Source organism: Chanodichthys erythropterus, chromosome 10 (genome assembly GCF_024489055.1).
Source record: "Chanodichthys erythropterus isolate Z2021 chromosome 10, ASM2448905v1, whole genome shotgun sequence".
Classification (NCBI taxonomy): Eukaryota; Metazoa; Chordata; class Actinopteri; order Cypriniformes; family Xenocyprididae; genus Chanodichthys; species Chanodichthys erythropterus.
The window spans coordinates 43,269,985-43,293,860 of NC_090230.1; the positions used below are offsets into that span (position 1 = coordinate 43,269,985).

The 23,876-nt window shown below is 37.7% G+C and overlaps 1 protein-coding gene across 1 annotated transcript; it reads right to left on the reverse strand.

Annotated features, from left to right (window-relative positions):
* Positions 1-1,522: 1,522 nt before the first annotated feature.
* jhy (junctional cadherin complex regulator) lies at positions 1,523-23,250 on the reverse strand. Its single transcript, XM_067399264.1, has 8 exons — positions 22,982-23,250; positions 15,931-16,459; positions 11,488-11,592; positions 9,214-9,782; positions 5,830-6,115; positions 4,340-4,426; positions 3,664-3,798; positions 1,523-1,739 (listed from the first exon to the last, which is right to left on the reverse strand). Exons 1-8 carry the CDS (start codon positions 23,233-23,235, stop codon positions 1,554-1,556), a joined length of 2,151 nt encoding a protein of 716 aa, XP_067255365.1. The 5' UTR covers positions 23,236-23,250; the 3' UTR covers positions 1,523-1,553.
* Between the last annotated feature and the right edge of the window lie 626 nt (positions 23,251-23,876).

A 23,876-nucleotide genomic window follows, 5' to 3' on the forward strand; every position in this document is an offset into this window, starting at 1 on the left:
CGTTTTCTGTTCGCGAGTGTTTTGTTTACATTTAGCGCACTTTAACTTTTGTATTTAAAAACGCCACTGACATGGATTTATACTTAAACTATGTATAAAAAAAAGAAAAAAAAGTGATATATAGGCCTATCTTTTTGTCCTTTTGTGAAGGGCGGTAGGTCTTGATTAGGGATGCCATACCCACACAAACTCCCCATAATTCACTCCCCAGTTTTGTTAAAAATTCTTTATACGCCTCTAAAAGCATACTTTATGACTCAACATGTGTCCTAAAATAACCAAATATGAATTTATATTAGAAAAAAATCTAAAGCTGAAACATTTAAATGAAATATCTACAATGTTAACACGTGTTGCAAGGGGTTGCTCGCATTCATTTGTAGTGTTTACGGCAACAGGCCTTTAAAAAAAAAAAAAAAAAAAAAACTAACAGGGTATGTGGCACACTTCCATCCTTTGAAAAGCGATTCATGTCGTTTTCAAAACGTGATTCTGATTTAGCTGGGGAAAATAAAAAACTGCAAGAGAATAGGCCGTGCGGAAGGTGATCAATTAAAAGATTAAGCGTTTTGCAACACATGGACGCATCTGCATGTTGCTCTAATAGCAGAGCCATCAGCTCATTTTCAGGGGCCTGCCGCCTCCTTCAGCACTGTCCACAGATCAAAGCCTGCCTCAGTCTCCCAATCCGTAAAAAGGGATGCTAATTCAACCTCCTTCATGTGCGGTTGAGAGAGACCCCTTCAATTAACTGATTTCAATGGCAGGAAACAGAGAGAGAGAGAGAAAAAAGATGCAAAGAGAGTCGGTCTGGAAAGGCAACATTTCTCATTAATTCAAAAGGTCCAGCATTTATTAGCCTCGCCTCTGAGGCTTAACACTGAAAACACAGAGTATCAAAGCAGACATGATGGGTTAAATAGAGGCTATAATCTAATTAAAATATTACATAGGAGTAAATAGCTCTTTGATAACGATCTAAAGCTTCCATTAAAGAAATAGGTGCTTGAGCTTGTTTTAGGGGGAAAATTATCACTTTAAAATACAGAAAACAAGTTTGTGGGCTCTAATAAGGGAGGCTTCAAAGTGTCATCCTTATTTGACCTATTTTTTTCTCTCGGTGAAAGAAAAGGGCAGGCGAAAGTGGATATAATCAGACTAATAGCCGGGAACTGACAGAAAACGGCACGTTACACTGGGTTAATGGTGCATCCAGGTGTGCTTGAAGAGATTGGTGCTCTTGTGCACAGACCTATTGAAACAAGGGGAAAATAGCAGGATAATGCATAGCCAAGCAACAAAACCCCACAGCATGTCACTCCAGATTTCTTTATATCGAAAAGAAAAAAAAAAAAAAAAAATTTTTTTGGAATCAGTATGTGCTACACACCTGTTCCGCTTTCAGTGCTTTGCAAATGAGCAGGATTACAAGAAGTATCAGGTATATATACACAACACACAAAGTTAAAGCAAGGAAAAATAAGGATTATATAGAAGTACAATTAACAGAACTCATGTATGCGTGTTGCTTCTTAGTAAATAAAGGCTTTAGGTTAAACGGCATGAATGGTTCTGAAGCGAGCCACAGCACGTTTCTCATCCTCGTGTCGTCTCAACATCTCCAGAGTGGCCAGATGGTTTGGGTCCGTTTCCTGCAGATATTGGGGCTGCTCTCTGGGTCTGTCCTTTGACTTTGGAGGGGGTTTGGGCTTTGCAATAGTTTTGGCATATTCTAAAGCCTGGTCAAAATAAAATTGCAAAAATGATTTGAAATTGAATTCAATATATATATATATATATATATATATATATATATATATATATATATATATATATATATATATATATATATATATATATATATATATATATATATATATATATATATATATATACGGAGTACTGTGCAAAGGTCTTAGGCACGTCAGTATTTTCACCCCCCAAAAAAGGTTTTAAGCCAGTAATTTATATCTTTTGCTATAGTGTGTCAATAGGAAATATCCGTTCACATTTCCAAACATTCATTTTGCCATTAATTTTAATAATCCAGTGAGATTTTTGAATACACAAGGAGTCTGACAACAGCCGGTGCTCCACACAGTGATCTGATCTCACCATCATCAAATCCGTCTGTGATTACATGAAGAAACAGATGAAACTGAGACAAACTAAATCCAGAAGAACTGTGGCTGTGTCTCTAAGATGCTTGAAGAAACCTGCCTGCAAAGATACAGTACTGTGAAGAGTTTTAGGCACTTGTGTAAAAATGCTGTAAAGTGAGGATGTTTTTTAAAAATACTGTTGTAATAGATTTTATTTATCAATAAAGTTATATTAACTAAATCAAAACAATATTTTGTATGACCACCCTTTGCATTTAAAACAGTTCTTGTCCAGGTACACTTGGGCATCATTTTTCAGGTAGCTTTGGAGGCAGGTTTCTTAAAATCTCTTGGAGACACGGCCACAGTTCTTCTGGATTTGGTTTGTCTCATTTTCATCTGTTTCTTCATGTAATCACAGATGGATTCGATGATGGTGAGCTCTGATCTCCATGTGGAGCCCCGGCTGTTATCAGTCTTATTGTGTATTCAAAAATCTCACTGGATTATTACAATTAATGGCAAAATGAATGTTTGGAAATGTGAACAGATATTTCCTATTGACACACTACAGCAAAAGATATAAATTACTGGCTTAAAACCTTTCTTGGGGGGTGAAAATACTGACATGCCTAAGACTTTTGCACAGTACTGTATTATATACATTTATATATATCCACATGAAGGTTATGGCCACAATTTAAAGCTGCAGTCTGTAAGTTTTGCCACTTTGTCATCAACTTTGTTCGAAACTTGCAATTACAGTTATTTGCGGAATTATCATCTTTACGTGGGTTGTGCATCAGCATGGCTCCTCAGCGCAGATGAATCTAATGTTTGCTGTCAGTCACCACATTGGTGTGGATACTGTAAAAATGATTAAATCTAACGATCGCTTAGCTCAGATCACATCAAGCCGTGCAAATTATTATTATTGTTATACTTTGTTCTCAAATTGTTAATGTTAACAACATCAGCATTGCGTGACTGTGTATTTAGTGTGTATTAGCGTTACCTGTAGATTTCAATTTCTGTAGCCACTACACAGTCCGAAGTCTTTCGCTTTTGACTACAGGTGAATCTCCAGTTGTCACTGATGATTGTCATGTGGACCTTTCTCAATTACAATCCACCATCAAGTGCAGTTTAATTATTTCAGCTGCTATGAGAAAAGGCAATAAATGATCCATCACCTGCAGCATCCTCACATGCCATATAGCCAACTAGCTGGGACTCCTTTATGTAAACATGACGTGACGTAATGACGTAAAGACGAATTTCCCGCAGAAACCCACCAGTAACGATTTTATTATAAAACATTTTTACAAGCTTACCGTTGGAAATCGGGGTATGGTAAGGAGATAGTTTTGAACACTGGCTGGTTATGTACTTTTTTTTGGATAATTTTTAAACAAAAAAAGTTACGGACTGCAGCTTTAAATATAAATATATAAACAATAAATAAATATTGACATATACACATGTAAACCACTCTGGATGTAAGATATATGATTTACGGATTAAGTAAAGCTCATGTTTTCAGAATGAGATTCTCCTATACCTTCCTCCTGGGAACGATGTCCTTGTCATCACTGCCCACTGGGTCCTTGGCCGACAGAGAGGGAATCCTACTTATCTTCTTGTTCTGTTCGCGGATCACATTTGAATACAGCTTCTGTCGTCTAATTTTCTCTGCCTGACAGCAGTGAAAGAAAGAGCAGCGAGATTACAAAAGGGAGCTTTAATTACCTAAGCCATTTCTCCCCTAAGGCCCCTCTGTTTCTTTGTACATCCATCCATGTAGCTACTCAACAGCAGCAAATAAAACTCATCATCCCTCCAGAATCAGCGTTAACACCTCCCCCAGGCTGTGAGTGGTGCAAAAACAGTTATTTCACATAAACATTTTACATCAGCCGAGCTTGAAAATGTCTCTCTTTGCTTTTTGAGAGCTATGCTCATTAGATTAGTTGGTCCATATCCATTGTGTTCAGAAACACAAGTCTTTTAAATTCATGAGGAAATGAAAAGAAGGGGTTATTGAGACACGGCCGTACTTGACAATTGGATGTAGCAATTAGGGATTAGCTAAATCAATATTCAACAAAGAGAGCACCAATTACCCATTGAGTCTTTCTCGTACAACTCCACACATGCAAATTATTCGGATTTAACAACATCATTTATGAATATCGACAGATGCTTAAGTCTTTATACACTCTGAAGTGAGTATTTACCACAGCTTCTGGTATTGTGTTTGTTGGTCCAAGACCTCCAAGCTTCACCTCCTGTTGCATGCTTTTGTAGTCCTTCAGCGTATAAGCCTGAGAAGACATTTTGCAATGCATAAATATTTATTTATTATCCGTACGACTGTTATAAACAGCAAAGATACTGTGAGAAAAAGTCTTGATCTTAAGGTGCACTCATACAAAAGAGCTAATCAGGTCAGGCTCCTTCAGGTTCTCAGGACTCAGCCATTGGTCATGGACACTGCAGGATGGCTGTTTTCCACTCTGATCTGCTTCCCCTTGGGCTGCCACACTAGCTGTTTTACAAATTTATCCCATAATCCTAAGAGACATGATGGCGGGCACATCAAGGTGAGGAGAGCAAGCTTCTCACAGGAAAGCAATCTGTTTTATGGTCTAAGAACCGTATAATCCGGACACAGCATCAAGTGGATGTGTTCCATGACATAATGACCATTAAATTGTGACGTCTTCATGCAGCACTGAACACTTTACTGATCTATGTTCTTCTGTTATTATATTTCGAACCTGTGTTACTTTCTTTCTTTTGTAAAACACATCAGTTTTTTTTTTCTTTTTAATCCGCGTAGTGAAAGTTTTTGTCCGTACAATGAAAGTCAATGGGGTCCAATATTGCTTTGGACCCCATTGACTTTCATTGCATGGACAAATAAATGATTTTTATGTGAAGCATCCCTTTAACATTCCTTCAACTGAATGGACAACTGTTGAGTAAACTTAAATATTCTATCTGTGGCTGTCGCACGTTGCTGTTGAGTACGTCTGCTCCTAAGAGGGACTTTCCTGCAGAGCTCAAGGTGCTAGAGGACAAAGAGGCTATCATTAAATGCAAATCACCATCTTACCAGCCCTGGTCCGCACAGATGGGGGTGCTGCTTAATCACCTTATCCTCTAACGCTTTTCAATGTCGTCTTTGTGACTGTGCCTTATATCATCATCTCATTGCAATTAAGAGTGTCTTCAATTACTTATACAATTAACCTGCTGTCTGAATCGGCCCACACAATAATCGTTACATCTGCAGCAGGCCCCATTGAGATACTGTCATGGCAACTTAAAGATGATTACTAAGTATAAACAGGACGTTGTAGTCATTACGCTATTTGTTTTGTATACAGTGCTAATTATTACAAGAATTGTGCGATGTGGGTTTAAATCAAGGTTTTTTAAAATGACTCAGTGTTGTCTTTTACTAAAATCTAAAATATTTCAATATGTATTAAAGTAACATTTAATTCATTTACATTATGAAAAAAAATCTATATATTATATTTATATATATATATATATATATATATAATATAATATTTAATATTTTTAAATATTTTAAATGTATTTGAAACCCTGTTTTCAGCTCAGCAGTTTCAGGGTTTAAGATGCTAAAAGTGGCATACTAGACAAATGATGCATGAACACAAAGCACGCTGAATATTAACTAAAAACACATACACACCTTATAATTTGTTTTAGCCTTCAGCTGATTGTGTTTTTCCATTTGTGAAAGGTAACCTTCTGAGCTGCTTCTGTGGATTGAATTCAGCTGCTGCTCTGATCTATCCGAGCCGAGCTCCGTGTCGTTGCCATTAGCTCGGCCTATAGGGGGCAGCACCGTGTAAGGAGCAGAGATCTGTGTTGGAGGCACAAAGGGTCCCAAGCTCTCCTCATCATTAGGCCAAAGCTCAGGTGGATAGTGGCTGGCCTCCACTTGAGGAGATGTGGGCAATTTTAGCATTGGTATCCTACAGAAACATGGAGCACATCATGAATGCCAAGGCTTAGGAACATGTTTTGCATATTGCATGTTCTAAATTCATTATTAAAACACCAATAAAATGAATTTATTTGATAAAGCTGCAGTGTGTAATTTCTATGGCATTAGTGGCACAAAATTAAATTAAGGGGAGACACTACAGGCAAAAATACTGTTTTTTCAGGGACCGGTCCATTTTGACATTTTGCGCTTTTTGGCTTTTCATCAAGTGTTTTTTCAGACTTGTGGAAAGAAAACATCCAAAATACACTTTTAAGTTTATGTTTTATAGCAGTTTATCTATTTGTGTCTATAGATTTCAATTACAGTACGTATCTTTAAAGGCCATTTCCTCAAAATTAGTTTTTTCTTCTGCTCTGAGTCAGAAATCTCCACTTCAGCAGAACTTATATACACCAAACTTTACAATTTTATTCCGATCTATATTCTGAAGGTTTTACAGAGGGATTCGTTGATATATAATTTGCTTGATTTTATACAACATTTTATTCCTAAAAAAATGGTGAAAATTATTTTTTTTCTGGCTGTTGATAGTATATTCTGATTTATAGAGTGATAAAAAGAGATATCCAAAATTCCTTCTATAAAAACCTTTTAATTTAATATGTCCAAAAAATTAAATGAGAATTTTGAACCTGACTTCATCCAATATTCAGATTTTTGTTCTAGAAATGTATGCAAATTAGCACATATTTAATTAGATAACACCTAATTTGCATATTTAAACAATCCGATTTTAGAAAACTTGTAATACAAAAAATCTTTGCAATTTTTAATGTAATCAATCAGCTGGGGAAGTATGTGATATTAGTTTTTTTTTTTTTTTTTTACCCTATTCACCTGGGGTGTCTCGCCTAAACAATAAAACAATGTAAAAAAATAAATAAAATGACAAAAAAAAAAAGTTCAAAAGAATAGTTTTCCAACACTGTCTTCCATTTGTTCAAACAATGTTTTAAATATACTGTTCAAGGTAAAGATCTTTTAAAAAAAATAATAAACACATTTTTTTCTATATATATATATATATATATATATATATATATAGAAAATATACTATCTAAACATGACTTCTCATAAAAAGGTAAATTTATAGGACATTTTAAGAGATCACACTCATGAGGGTCTGCAGTGGTCCTCTCAGAGATATAATTTCCTGTTTTATTTTATTTTTTTCTGCACAGCAAGGTTTTGTTGGTGTGAAGCCATTTTGTTAAAAAAATTTTTTTTTCCTAAGAAATAATAAAAGATCATGCTAGAATACTTAAGGACTTCTTCTTAATAAGGTAAGTCTTTTTCTTCATTGTGACATCACAACAATTGTATCACCCTGAGCTTTTTTACGTAATGCTTCTCACAAAAAAAAAAAAAATGCAAACAAATCTAAAGGGTTAGTTCACCTAAAAATGAAAATTCTGTCATTTATTACTCACGTTCATGCCATCCCACACCCGTAAGACCTTCGTTCATCTTCGGAACACAAATTAAGATATTTTTGTTGAACTCCGATGGCTCCGTGAGGCCTTCATAGCCAGCAATGACATTTCCTCTCTCGAGATCCTTTAAAGTATTAAAAACATATTTAAATCAGTTCATGTGAGTACAGTGGTTCAATATTAATATTATAAAATGACAAGAATATTTTTGGTGCGCCAAAAAAAACAAATTATGTATTATATAGTGATAGCCAATTTCAAAACACTGCTTCATTAAGCTTCAGAGCGTTATGAATCTTTTGTGTTGAATCATGATTCGGATCACGTGTCAAACCACCAAACCGAAGCTCCGAAGCTTCCGAAAGCAGTGTTTTGAAATCAGCCATCACCATGCAAGTCGTTATTTTGTTTTTTATGGCGTACCAAAAATATTCTCGTCACTTTATAATATTAATATTGAACCACTGTACTCACATGAACCGATTTAAATATGTTTTTAGTACCTTTATGGATCTCGAGAGAGGAAGCCATCGGATTTCAACAAAAATATCTTAATTTGCGTTCCGAAGATTAACGATTATTTTCATTTTTGGGCGAACTAACCCTTTAATGCTTTAAAGGCACACTATGTAAATTTTTGCCGCTAGAGGTTGCTTATTCAAAACAAAGGCACTGCTTGATGACGCCTTGATTTCATAGAATCATGGGAGGTGTTGTTTTCATGTTTACAGCCAGTGGAAAAGAATCAGGATGGGACTCGGGCAGAAATCATGTTCATGAATGAGATTATTAACATTACTGTAGTATGAAGCAGAGCACGGCCGAGTGCTGTGCAAGCAGAAATGAGGCCGCTGGAGTGTTTGCTAATGAGAGACGAGCGCGACACACATCTCGAGAGCAGCGGAGCTGTTATTATGCCACAGTCACCGCTTCCGCTTCTTCCAGTCAAGTGTATGTGGGGTAAAGCAGCGCAGTTTTATCATATTAGATACATTTGTGTGCTGAAAGTTATTACAATGCTACTCTGCGTTCACTCGGCGGCTGCTATGACACACTCGTTGCACACTGCAGTAAGCTAGATCGATATTAGGCATGGTAAAACATGGTACTCGCTGTAAATCAAGAAAACAAGATTTAAACAATAAGACTTACTGTATTGAGCTATATAACAATTAGTTTTCTGTCGATGAATGTAACCAAACAGTTGCCCACCTGTCTAATAAAACACATAATATATTCAAGCGTCTTTGGTGTTTTCATGATTTTTACAAAATAAAACCAGAATGATTTCATTGATAGGTGACACGCGGACATGGTCCGGGTCCTGGTTAAAATTGCTTATTTCACTGGATTTAAACATTCCATATTTAGGACAATGTAAGTACATAAGTCAAAAAAATTGTTCTAGTGGTTTTCGGATATTTTAATCCAAAAATCTTACATATTGTGCATTTAATTATAATAAACAGGTAAAACTAAATATGACCGCCATCAAGCATCCACATTAAGACTAAAAATGACACACCACAGCCTTAAGAACAATATAGTGTGTGAAAATACTATGAACATCCATACTAAATACTGTGGGTTCATGTTGGCATACTCGCATAAAGTAAGTTTGTGGACTTGCCTGACTCTGTTGTAATTCTTGAATGATGAATTTTCAAACGCATTGGGAAGAGGTTTCCCTGCATGCCTCTGAGGAACACTTCTGTCCACAGCGTGTACCACTCCAGAGTAGGGGGCTGGGGAAGATACAACTGCTTTTGGAGCCAATCCCAACTGCCTTTCTGAATTAGGAAGCAAAGAGGGGTGATAACCTGGTTGTAAAAAGGGTGGGTTAAACAAATCAGGCCTGTCCCATTGCAGTGCTTGAGAAACAAGAGTTAAAATGGTCTCTTTCTGAGAAAGATTCAGTGGTTGTGCTTGATTGGCAGGTGTGTGGAGGTTTATGTTAAGGTTGACGGTTGGTGGAGCATGAGTGTGAGATGGAAGTCCAGATTGTGGTGGGTCATGGATGTAGGCCACTGGAGTTTCCTCAGAGTCCTGCGATAGGTGATCGTCGCTGGTGATGTGTCTCTCTGTACGGAGTTTAAGGTGCGCTCTGGGTTTGGATTCAGGAACCGGAGGCTTGAGCTGAACTGGGTGGCTGTTGGCTCGCTCCCTCTTCTTCGGTTCCTTCCTCTCTTTATGGCTCTGCTATAATTGGGTAAAAATCAAGATTTATTTAAAATCTCAAGTCAAGTCAAGTAACGTTCACTTTACACAATACAGATCGTTTCAAAGCACTTTCACAGTCATAAACAGGAAAATGACAGAATTAATAATGCAAACTTTATCAAATATGAAACATATTCAAATTCTGCAGTAAAGCAGTTCTAAAAAGACAATAGTGTCATTATTCAGTTCAAGTTAGTGCAGTGTTCGATATCATTAACGGAGTTCATCAATTCATCAATTATGTTGATGTTGATTAAGTTCATCAATTCAGCTATAAGCAGCTCTACAGAAGACATTCACGAGTTTATACTTACACGTAATCAGATAGTTAATATGCGTATGAGGCAGTAATAGTATGCATATTTGGCGTGCTGCCCGAGGAGAGGGCTCTGAGCTCTTGGCCAGAACCCAGAGTACTCCCCCCCCATTATTTCTGGTTTAGAAAAGTAACCAGGCGAGTGTGAGGAGACGGGGTGGTGGAGGGATGCTGAGAAACTGTCAAAAAACATAGGTAAGTCGACTGCGTATTTATATAGGTCTCCACTCATGCTGATTGGATAGACATGTTGATTGCTGATTGATGACTGCTGTTTGGAGTTATTTGATGATTAGTTAGATCATTTGAATGTGTTCCTCCAAACTTTGTTAGTCGTTATCAGTTCAGTTCAATAACAGTGTCGATGTTGCAAAATTCATCAGTTATGAAGCAATTTTGATAAAGCTGTAAAGCAGCTCTACAGAAGACAATGGTGCCATCATCCAGCTCAATTCAATTCAAGTTTTGTTCTCATCTGATAGTGTCAGTGCAGTTCAATTGATAATATTACTAAATATTAAGTATCTTTTAAAACTCAACTAAGCAAGCCAAAAATCTGACCAAAGCACTGAAAATGGATTCTGTGTTAAGATGACATGAAGCTAAATTCTAGATGTTTTTTTAAAGTCTGAAGGCACAAAAGAATGGTATTAGCATAAATAAAATAATTTCCTCAAATATGAAGAGGGCTCTTTGGGCAAAATCCATTTGCACAAAATAATGCTTCTTAAAAATTAAATTACAAATACAACCATGACAAAGCTTTTGACAATGGCGTCCTACGCACTCTAATTCTAAATATTTCAGGGCAAGGGCTAAAAGAATCCATCCCATTGAGCAGAGATATGTTCTTATATAACCATGGCTTCACGGCTATTGAGAGGAAAGAAAGACAGGAGCATTTATATAATGTTTCTTTGTGGTGAGCCTGGCATGCACGGGGGACCGACGGACATTATTCTTGTGCGGTCTGGGGCTGTGCCTCAGCATGTAATGCCTCTGATTTAGCCAACACCAGCTTGCACCATTCTTAATGGGAAAATATTTACACTCCTCTGCTTGCCGGCATTAAGGTGACCGTTCAAGTGCTCAAAATAATGATGCTTCTCCATTCCCCCTCTTTCCTCGGCACAGGCTCCTTTTCAAGACATTTCAGAGGCTCCATTGTGCCTGAACAACTCTATCAGAAATTGCGTCCATCACAGCAGAAATGAAATCCCGTGTGACAGTGTGCCCACTGTGCAGACATTTTCATCTTGAGAGGAAGCCCTCGCAGACTGTTATGCATTAGGCCAATGGATTGTGCCAAGCAGCCCCACCTACGTCTGCACAGATAGAGATGGATGGAATCAATAAAGTGAGCTCTACCTTCAGTTTTTGTGTTTTTTGGAGCCACATCAGCTCGGGATCCCGGACATTGTCTAGACTCTCCGGGCTACGAGTGCTGATAGTCTCGTAAGAGGTTTTCCTGGGCTGTTGGAAGAGAAGAAAGAAGGGTCAGGGGAGTGACTGCTTGATAAGCCTCCTTTTAACAATTCACCTGTTGCCGTGTCGATGAAATGCTATTATTTCGTCTCGCATTTATATTCAAGTATTGACTGCAAACAACAGGGGTGAACTGTTCACCGTGAGAGCGAAACAAAGACATCCGTGAGAATGAGAAGAAATGGTTGGGCGATAAATTACACGCCGCGTTTGGTGTAAACGTGTACTGACAACTGCGATTTATCATCCACCTACTCAAAAACGGAGCTGACAGCCAGTCAGGTTTGCCTACAAAATAATTCGACCCTGAGTGTCTGGCGAACAATTCAATTGACTTTTTACGATCAACTTTTTATTCTTAATTACTAGCCACAGCTCCCCTGACCTAACCTACATGTGTCTAGAAGAGTGCTCTATTGATTCTCTTTAAAAATGATTCTCTCCAAGCAGTTCGGAGATAAGTGTCTAGATACATCCACGTTACATCAGTGCACTCTCTCAATTTTTCTTAATGTACCCGTTCAGAGGCGGAATATCTACAGCTAATGCTGTAATGAAAATCATTTAGTAAACTTCCAGTCACTTTGGCTGCTGAGGACAATTCTCAGCGATCGATGGTATTGACAGCTTGTGGCGTCCCTGAATGCATGCACCTAATTCTGAAAGCGTGAATAGAGGAAGGTCAAAGAGACACATGCAGCAGTGAGTGGATTGAGTTGTAACATATCCATCAATAAACAGGCAGCCATGCTGGTCTATGTATTTAGCGAAAGGCCATGTGCGCAAGGTACTGATTTGTGAATAGCCTTCAACGTTACTGGGAGACGTGGACAGTTATTTATTAGGGGAAAACACCAAACTGCGCCAGTGATCTTCAATTGGTGGTTCCAAAAGGATGGATGGATGGATGGATGGATGGATGGATGGATGGATGGATGGATGGATGGATGGATGGATGGATGGATGGATGGATGGATGGATGGACGGACGGACGTTCATATTTTTATACAGCAATCGGACTGTGTGAACTTGAAGAAAAAATTGAAAGTTTGGAAATTGCACCAAAAACAGCATTGCAAAACAACGACCAGGCAATGCGCAAATGCTCATAGTAGTGGTCCTCATTATAAATGAAAATATCTATTGGGGCAAAAATGTATTGCAATATCCGTTGTTTGTTATGCTGCACGGTTAATAGGAGGCTGCGCATCCAGCTCATTTTCCTGTATCGGCCAAGTATCATTTCGTGTGGATAGATTGAGCTGTGCTGTAACAGGTGTGTGAGTAGCAGACATCACAGACCTGCCCTTCATGTCCTCTTAGCCGCAGCAGGCCACAATCTCTGCCCCATCCACGACCACTGCCTTTTGTCTGCCATTTTAATAATCTCAATCAAATTGAGGAAATGATCAAACAAAATTGCATTTTGAGCTTCATAAGCTGTGTAATATCTATTCTGTTAAATTGGGGCCCGTAATTGCCTCTTGGGGCTAGACGTGGCACAACAAAGTCAGACGATTGGAGCTTGCCATTTTCCTCAAGACTGGGAAACACAGCTTTTGCGATGAAGACTTCAAAGGGCCGCAATTCTTGAATTGCATTTGGTTGCTATTGTGACCGCCCAGGCAATCTTGATTAGGTGTTTACACTGAGGTAGGGTATACAGTGGCAGAGAGCCGTGGAGCCTTGGTCTAGAGCTATTAAGAGATTGTACATTATGTTCCTGGCTTTGAAGTGAGGGTCTGGGGGATGACGAGGGATTGGGGCTGAGTGCAATGGCAGAAGATTGCACTGCTACTTCTGTCTTTATCAAAGGGGTCTCTGCTGGAGCTCATCATCACTCCCACACACGCCGGTAGGAAGTTGGTGCATTATGAGATTGTGTACATTTAATAACACGGCTAATTATCGGGAGTTAGGGGTTTGTGAAAGAGTAAATAGTGGCTTTTTAAAAGCCCAACAGACGCGGTCCGATAATGATGTCGAAAACTGATGGGATCTGAGGGGCTTTTTATTTCCTTTGAAGGAAACGGGGCCACAAAAAAAGGGCAAAAGTAAAGGCCGTGTATCAAATTTACGAACAGGCGCTTAGCTACATAACGAATGTAAGGCATGAGGTTTTGTGCTCTCTCATAGTAGGCAAATGACAGAAAAAGTAAAACTTTAACCAAGTGGCCAAAGTATTTCAATTGCTGTTCATGTGTTATGCTGTACAGCAAAAGCCTTGTTGTATAATAGTCTGCCATGTGGAACTGATTTCTTTCATTTTTAAGAATTTCCAAGTCTATCTTTTTAACATAATTTTAAAAACTGATATCAATGTGCTGTGAATAATAAAAAAAAATAAATAAATAAATAATAATAAAAAATATATATATATATATATATATATATATATATATATATATATATATATATATATATATATATATATATATATATATATATATATATATATATATATATATATATATATAAATAATCATTATTTGTGCCCAGGTTGGTTTAATAATCATATTTAAATGTATTAGATATTAATCCTTACCTGGGATAAAAATGGACCTGACAAATATTTTTCATAAACAAGCAAACATTTGTTTACTCTCTTGGAATAATACACGAGTTGTGTCCCAAATGACGCACTATACACTATGCACTTACACACTATGAACTTATGCACTATGTACTCATACATGTAGTGTATGAATGTTATAAGGTTATTCTGTCATTCAACATCAGAGTCTGACCCTTTCCCTTCCGCCACGTAATTACAGTTGAGTGCATGTGTCCAACATTCCACACTTGAACACACTAGTGTGAACACACTACTCAAATTTTTTATATTTAAAAACGTCATAGAATAGTGCATAGGTATACGTGAATTGGGATGTACCTACGGACAACCTGTTCACACTGAGTTATCCATATCTGTCAATCCCTTTCAATGGCTTTTCAAAAAATCTATACAGGTTTAAGAGCATCTCTTAATCTTTTAAAATGATATTTTTGATTTACTCTCATTCAGAATAAAATAAACAAGGCAACATTGAATGCTTATTTTCTTGGGGAAATCCTGAAGTTGCCAGTTTTCTTTTTCAAAAGACATTGAAAAAAAAAAAAAACTCAAAATAAACATTTTTCAATGAGCCGCCTCTTTAAGACTTACAATGCCGCCTTGTAAATGGAACTTGACAGTGCACCATATTTCTTGGAAAGACAATGTGCTGAATTCATACCAGGGCACCACTGGTGCATTCAGGGCACCGTCTAAAGCGGGGAACGCTTTGCTCTGTTTACCATGTCACAATGCTAACGGCTCTTCACTATGCTAATGCAGCTGATGTGAGACATTAAGGTGGGACTGGGCTCAGATGGGCTGGGTAAGGTCTTAAATGTAGCAAATACACATGGGCCACAGTGTGCAGACAAGCCAATCCTGCCAATTATACCCTGGGCCAGGTGCACTGATAACTAAGAGCCTATTGGTAACCATGCCCCTCTGATGTTCTTAACAGCCACTGTTGTGCAGATCAACTCATAATAGGCACTACATAGACAGAAATGATTCATTCTCTTCTCTCTGCTCCATCTGAAGACTCTGCGTCTGCCAAATTAATTTCCGTGACACAGGCAGTGTAGTCTCCTTAAAACCATGAGTAATGAAAACACCAAGGTCACTTATTCAGATTAAAAAAAGAGCAAAGATAAAGGTCAGGTCATGATATGGCCTTGTTTGTGCATTAAAAAACAGTCAAATACATAAAAAGGAATGTAGACTAAATACACAGATTACATTCAGAAAACTTTTTTTATACTAAATCACAACTTTAGTGAAAAATGCAGTTAACTTCAGTGCTTAAGTGCTTTTAAAAATATATCAAATATGAATACAAAAATGAACAAAATGAGATTTATAATATAGGCATACTAATGACAGCAATGACATGCAGTCATTATGTAGTTATTTAAATTAATGGTGAATTACATAAAAAATGATAGCAATTACTTCATTTAGATATTGGGAAATTAAAAAATAATTATACGAATGGAGTCATCATTCGCATGAAACTGGAATAACACTAGCCTTGAGCCTAAACTACCCAATATCTGAGATTGACTGTATGCTGTGTTAGTACACCCCCTAGTGGTGAACCATGAGACTTCAATTCGGTCACCAATGCTTCCAATTAATTACTTTAATATGGTATAAGCTAAATTTAATCATGCAGTTCCAATGGGAGAGAATAAAGAATGTAAGAGAGAAAAAAAATAAGAAATAAGTCAATTATTTTCCCTAAATTAAAGGAAGATTCCAAAAATACTTACTTGCTTTGTTTCATCTGGTTTTTCCATCTGCTGATGAGCCTTCAGGTAAGACCCCTGCTTGTGTGTGTTGATACCAAGAGTTGCTTTGTTACGCTCCACAATGTCTTCCTTAGCTCTAACTGGCCTTGGATTAGAAATATATCGAGAGCTTCTCTTCTGGGGAGAAACTGATTTGACATTCAGGTGCTCTCCATCATCCCGTGGCGTGCCTTCAGAGGACAAGCAAGAACTTTTAGATTCGGGGGGATTGGGAGGGTCTTCCTGTTGTGGGTGCAGGTGGAAAGGAGATGAAGGTGGCTGGGATGAAGCCTTTTCCATCTGAACTGTAGGTGGATTACTGACAATGACATAATCTTGTCTGCTACCTAGAGCCGTGCTCTCGAAAGGTTCAAGACTATCTTCAGACTCCTCAAACGAGTCGAGGGAAAGTCTCCCATTTAGCTGGTTGAGAAACAGACCCCCTTCCTGATTCTCCCTCCAGTTTGGGTCGTAGCGCAAGTATGCGTATTCATCTTCAGGGGGAGTTTGTCTGAAATATTTCAAAAAGAGTTAAGAAGAAATAAGTCATAAACACTTAGCTTTAAATTGAAGAGCAGGCTGGGTACGTCTCATTGTCAGTAAGACAGTCTGAATGCCTCAAACAGCCATCAAAACACAAGAAAAAAAATCAGCTACACTTCTCAGCTGAAGCGAAATGGTAATAGCGTGTTGTAGTCTCTCCCCCCACCGCCTTCCCTTATCTCTAATGACTATGGGTCTGAAGACCACAATTTGGGGATAGTTTTGCAAATGGCTAATTCAAACATATGAAATAGGTTCAAACTACAACCTAATGTGCTCCTAGCATCATTGGATGAAAAGATCTCATTAAAATAATTAGAAGAGTGCCTCTTTGTTGTGTGCCTCTGAATAGTACAAGATGCACTTCACATCCCATGATGCCAAATACGAGGCTGCCTGGATGCATGGCACTTCAGCCAATGAGGGCAAAAGGGCAAGGAATGGCTCCGTAATGATTCCACCGACATGGTCTTGAGAATGCGCCGTGGGCTTGCAGCTGTGACGGGGTCTTTAACATGCAAAGTCTCTCTTGTGTTAATAAATGTGTCAGAATTAAATCCAATAGGAAACACAGACTATTGCTTTCAGCTCATTTCATTCTGAATGCAACACTTGAGTCTCTTTAAAGACAATGTGAGCAGTAAAGAGGATGTAAACTAAATGGGTAGTTATTAGCTTCAATGATATTGTGCTAAATATTGCTGCACGCCATTCATTTGCAGCATTTCATTCTTGAGCATGAAAATATGATGAGGGAGCTGCTCCGCTTGGACAATAAAGTCTTTGTCGAGGTTTGCCATAACCATAATGAAAAAAACTATGCATGGGGCTAAGTACCTCTTCAGCGCATCAGCTATCAGTCTGCAAAAAATTAAAACAAACGCCTCCCGTTTTTATCCCGAGGCAGATTTTGAGTGGCGGACACAACAGTTGGGCCGGAGATGAAGGAGTGGAGACAGATGCGGTGATCCACACTTCAGATTCCAGCAATCTGTGTTCCGGCAGCGCAGAGAGCTCGTTCATTCATTGGCAACAAAAGCAACTGCTTTTTAACAGACTGCTGAATGAGACCTCATTGTGGTAATGTCCTGCAAACTAAAAATCTAATTTCCCCTAAATGAGAACACTTGTTCGGAAAGTACAAAAATTAGTGGGTATTTTGGCTCAATTAAAATCCAAGCACAAACATCATTTTCAAAGACTGTCATTATCTATTAGACATGTGAATAAAAGCTGTCAGTCATCTCGGCTGTTTGCAGAGCAGCTAAACACAAAAAGCTCATAGTCATTTTAGCGGTGCTGTATTTCATTTAGTGTTTTCAGGTATTGGCATTGTTTATTCAGGCTATTTCGGCAACAGAAGCAAAACCTGACATTCAAAACAGAGGGACTTTCAATAGGCAATTCACTCTCGTTGATACACGGTTCTTAGCCTACAACCTAATACATGAATGCTTGCCTGCATTGCTATTTTTAGTCAATTTAATACATTTTACCTATATTTCACATGTTAAAATATAAAGTACATTAATTCAATTAAATGACAAATAGTTGAGTAACAGATGGAAGACACACCTTAACTATGACAGTTATGATCCTGGTAAGTTTATTGCTTGGCTCATTCTTCTGTACTTTGACCTCTGATTCACACCTAGTTACAAGTAACCCAAAAATGAAAATTCTGTCATTAATTACTCACCCTCATGTCATTCCAAACCCGTAAAACCTTTGTTCATTGTCAGAACACAAATTAAAGGGATAGTTCACCCAAAAATGAAAATGTGATGGTTATCTGCTTACCCCCAGGGCATCCATGATGTAGGTGACTTTGTTTCTTCAGTAGAACACAAATGATGATTTTTAACTCCAACTATGATTTGATATGATTTTTAACACCACTATGTCCAACTGCCCTCCACATCCGGTTGGTGAGGTCTGAACTCGCTCTGACAACGGAAGTGATGTCTTGCACTCATTGAAGCAAAGAGCGAGAGATCACTTCCATCATCAGAACACGTTTTTTGACCTCACTAACCGGAATGGCAGGGCAGTTGGACATAGTGGTGTTTTAGAGGTAAAAAATTATATAAATAATGTTCGGTTTCCCGCACAAACCAATCGTTTTGTGTCTTAGGACATGAATGTGTCATCACAAGCCTGTTTTTTTGACTCTTATAGATTTGAATTCCCATTGACATGCATTATACGACTGACAGACCGCAACGGTTGGAGTTAAAAATAATAATTTGTGTTCTACTGAAGAAACAAAGTCACCTACATCTTGGATGCCCAGGGGGTAAGCAAATAAACATCAAATTTTCATTTTTGGGTGAACTAAGCCTTTAAGATATTTTTTGATGAAATCAGTGAGCTTTCTGGCCTCTGATAGACTGCGACATTATTACCACTTTCAAGGCCTATAAAGGTAGTAAAGACCTCATTAAAATAGTGAACGTGACTTGGTTCAACCTTTAATGTTATGAAGCAACAAGAATACTTTTTTGCGCAAAACAAAAATAACGACTTTATTCAACAATTTCCTCTCTTTTTTTTTGTCAGTCTCCTCGCTCTTCACATAGTGAACTCAGTGCAGTGCTTCCAGGTTCTACATCAGAGCGCTGGCTCAGTATTGGCTGACACTGTACACATGAGCAGCATGATGCATACATGTGATGCTGACGCAGGGACTGGCCAATAATGAGTCAGCGTTCAGACATAGAACCCGGAAGCACTGCACTGTTTACTACATGAACATAAGCTGTATGTTCAGGAGACTGACAGGGAAAAGAAAAATTGTTGAATAAAGCAGTTATTTTTGTATGTTTTTTGTGTACAAAAAGTATTCTTGTTGTTTCATTACATTAAGGTTGAACCACTGTAGTCACATGGACTATTCTAACAATGTCTTTACTACCTTTCTGGACCTGGAAAGTGCTATCGGAGGACAGAAAGCTCTCGGATTTCATCAAAAATACCTTTATTTGTGTTTAAAGATGAACAAAGTTCTTACAGGTTTGGAAGGACATGAGGATAAGTAATTAATAATAGAATTTTAATTTTTTTGGTTGAACTAACCCTTTAAGGCAGCCGACAGTATATTAGATATGCGTCTAAAGTAAAAGGTAACTTCATTATGATCATAGACTGAAACTGACCATACAGATGTGATCAGATTGCTCTCTGAACTGTTTCTGCTCAAGAACTGAAAAAAAAAAAAAAAGAAAGAACCCAACACATTCTTTAATTTTGTCATCGCCACCACACCAGAAGCCTGTTGCATGAAGCTAGTTGAACAAACTCTTGAGTTTCAGAGTAGGTTTAGAGTTGACGCGAAAGTGAACAAATCCAACCTTGTTTAGATCAGGTTCACAATGCCCGGTATAACTTTCTCTGTCAACTCAGGGTTTGATCCGTGTTTGTGATTAACTCTGGAGTGCATGCACGTGAAAGTGTGACATGTGCAGCGAACAGCCAATCACATGGAACACGGAAAGCATCAGTTTGATTCACTTCTTGTGAGAGAGTCATCGCAGTTCACTTCTCTGTTGAAGATTAAGAGATTGCTATGAAAAATGTAATGAATTTAAATGCGTTTACAAGTCAAGAACAAACACTGCTGCTGAAATGAAAGTTTGAGAAGGGAGCTTAAAGACTATTTCAATGCAAGTGAATCAACAGAGTTTAAATAATAATTTATATAGGTTTGCAAAGAACTCAAAAAAACATAAGCTTAATCATTTAAAATGCTTTGTGTGTGTGTGTGTGTGTGTGTGTGTGTGTGTGTGTGTGTGTGTGTGTGTGTGTGTGTGTGTGTGTGTGTGTGTGTGTGTGTGTGTGTGTGTGTGTGTGTGTGTGTGTGTGTGTGTGTGTGTGTGTGTGTGTGTATATATATACAGTTGTGGCCAGAATTATTAGACCCCTTCATAAATATGATCAAAGATGACTCTAAAAATAAATCTGCATTGTTTATGCATTTGATCTTTAATTTATAAAATTAGCAAAAATCTAACCTTTCATTGAAGGAAAAGAATTGAAAGTGGGGGGAAATAACATTATGAAATAAATGTTTTTCTCCAAAACACGTTGCCCACAATTATTAGCACCCTTTTATTCAATACTTTGTGCAACCTCCTTTTGCCAAGAGAACAGCTCTGAGTCTTCTTCTATGACGCCTGATGAGTTTGGAGAACACCTGAGAAGAGATCAGAGACCATTCCTTCATACAGAATCTCTCCAGATCCTTCAGATTCCCAGCTCCATGTTGGTGCTTCTTCTCTTCAGTTCACTCCACTCATTTTCCTTAGGGTTCAGGTCAGGGGACTGGGACGGTCATGGCAGAAGCTTCATTTTGTGCTCAGTGATACATTTTTGTGCTGGTTTTGATGTTTGTTTTGGATCATTTTCCCAACGGATGATCTAACCATGGCCCATTATAAGATTTCTAGCAGAAGCGTCAGGTTTTGATTTTTTATCTGTTGGTATTTGATAGAATCCATGATACAATATCTGAACAAGTTGTCCAGGACCTCCAGCAGAAAAATAGGCCCACAACATTAAAGATCCAGCAGTATATTTGACCGTGGGCATGAGGTACTTTTTATCCATGTGTGCACCAAATCCATCTGGTGGGTTTGCTGCCAAAAAGCTCTTATTTTAGTTTCATCTGACCATAGAAGCCGGTCCCATTTGAAGTTCCAGTCTTGTCTGACAACTGAATATGATGGAGATTGTTTCTGGATGAGAGCAGAGGATTTTTCTTGAAACCCTCCCGAGCAACTTGTGGTCATGTAGGTGCTGTTTGATAATTTTTTTAGGCTTTCTGAGATTCAAGACTCAACTAATCTCTGCAATTCTCCAGCTGTGATCTTTGGCCACTCAAACTCACCGCGCATTAGGACGATTTAGACACACGTCCTCTTCCAGGCAGATTTGTAATATCTTTAGTTGATTGGAACTTCTTAATTATTGCCCTGATAGTGGAAATGGGGATTTTCAAGGTTTTAGGTATTTTCTTACAGCCACTTTCTATTTTGTGAAGCTCAACAATCTTTTTCTGCACATCAGAACTATATTCTTTGTTTTTTCTCATTGTGATGAATGATTATGGGAATTTGTCCTTTGTGTTTCCTCATGTTTAAGTCCTGGCTGGACAATTTCATGTTCATGATCACCCCGGTGAGCTAAAAAAAAATTAAATATGAATACGAATATACTTCAGAGATATTTTACTCATAAAAAATTCTAGGGGTGTTAATAATTGTGGGCAACGTGTTTTGGAGAAAAACATTTATTTCTTAATGTTATTTTCCCCCACTTTCAATTCTTTTCCTTCAATGAAAGGTTAGATTTTTGCTAATTTTATGAATTAAAGATCAAAAGGATAAACAATGCAGATTTATTTTTAGAGTCATCCTTGATCAAATTTATGAAGGGGTCTAATAATTCTGGCCACAACTGTATATATATATATATATATATATATATATATATATATATATATATATATATATATATATATATATATGTATGTGTGTGTATGTATAATTCATATAATATAAATATAATGAATAATTAGCAGGCAAAGACAGACAGTTACTTTTTTTGTAGTGAGAAACTGCTTTAATTTGGAGTGAGAGATACAGTGAAGTGGCTTTATTGCATTAGATTATGTCACTTTGCTCACAGCCGGCTGGTCCGGTTTTCTGTAACCCAGAATAAAACCTGCTTTAGACTGGAGCAGGTTATGGCAATGAACACCGCTAAAAACTTCTTGAGCCTGAAAAACCAGAGTTTGCTCAAACTAATCTCAAACTTACCTGGGTAGCAACTGGAATGAGTTTCATGCAACAGTCCTCTGAGCTTTGGAACAGGGTGTGCTTGACAGATATTATAAACAGACTTTGAATGTATGACACCTCTACAAAGGCATTTAGGAGTCATATGGATGGTGTATATCAAAATACAGCAATGACTTGACAAACAACCACCTGCAATTGCGTAGCTGACAAATTACATGGATATCAACATTAGGATATTAACATTAATATTAACATCATTTACCTACCGTCATTCCAAACCTGCATACCTTTATTTCTTCTGTGGAACATAAAAGATTATGTTTTTAAGAATTTTGAGAATGGTAACAAAACAGTTCAGGTTACTATTGATTTCCATTGTGTGAGTGAAAGAAAGGCCTGATATTTCTCAAAATATCTTCTTTCTGTTCCACAGAAGAAAGTTGTACTGATTTTGAAAGACATGATGGTGAGTAAATTATGACATAACTTTATGTATTTATTTATTTATTTTTATGAACTATCCTTTAAAATTGTGACAAATATCCAACGTAGTCTCTCAATTAATATGAGGTCATAAAACTTCCTGTATGACAATTATATAAGATGAAATAGCATTTGACATCACAGAAGACAGCTTGAAATGCCATTTCAACTATTATTGGAGGTGGAAATAGCTTAAACTTTTGTCTTACCTCAGTGGCTCATGTGGTCCCTTCATCTTTCTTTGTTTCAGATCCAGACTATCATAAACATCAAGATGCTCTTCCTCACTGTCAGTTTGAGCACAATGTTGTTTGGAGTTGTCAGCAGAGAGGAGGTCAATGCGCATCTTAAGTTCTCGCTGGTACTCCTTCTCCTGCACCAAACTTTCAGTATCTGACTCAAGGGAGTCCCACATCAGTGGCAAATCTGGCATATTATTCCTTGGACTAGAGTCTGTGATCATGTTGAATTTTACTTTTGGCTGTTCCAGCCCCTCAGGCCCGTTGAACTCATGATGGCGTTGTTACTCTGAGACGATTGTCTTCATGGCTAATGTCACAAAATCAACATTAATAGTAGTTAAACACATTTATGTTCAGCTTAATTCAGCTAGCGACGTTATTGAGCGTTATTTGTGTTAAATGTTGATAGTTCATTTGTTGACTGACGTTCCAATTCAGCGATGTGTTACGTTAACCCATTTTGTAATGTGGAAAGGCACCTTAAACGCTGACATAATGTAAATCAATTCTATAGCATCAAAACATTACCTCATACACAAATCCATTGACCTGCTCCAGATTTGATGATTTTTACCTGCTATTTATATCGAAAGGAGTTCATTGTCAGTAACGTTTCGTTTGCTAAACTGTTGCCGTGGAAACCTAGACGCTATGGCTGTCCGCGCATGCGCGAATCTATCCCTAGCGCCTTCATTATGAAAGACTTCAAGGTTTCTCATAATCAATGACGAAAATCATAAATTTAACGTGTACATACGTTACATATTTAGGCTACATACAATGAAAACTCATTAAGCGTTGAAACGTGAATAACATTGACATGCGCTAGCCCATGGCATTTAAAAAGCAATTTTAACCATTC

Bases quoted from the DNA above. Each gene is read 5' to 3' on its own strand.
- jhy (XM_067399264.1), bottom strand. From the start codon at position 23,235: ATGATCACAGACTCTAGTCCAAGGAATAATATGCCAGATTTGCCACTG. The intron at 11,593-15,930 runs GTAAGTATTTTT...CTCTTCCAACAG, and splicing joins AACCAGATGAAACAAAGCAA to CCCAGGAAAACCTCTTACGA. The intron at 9,783-11,487 runs GTAGAGCTCACT...ACCCAATTATAG, and splicing joins AAAAAACACAAAAACTGAAG to CAGAGCCATAAAGAGAGGAA.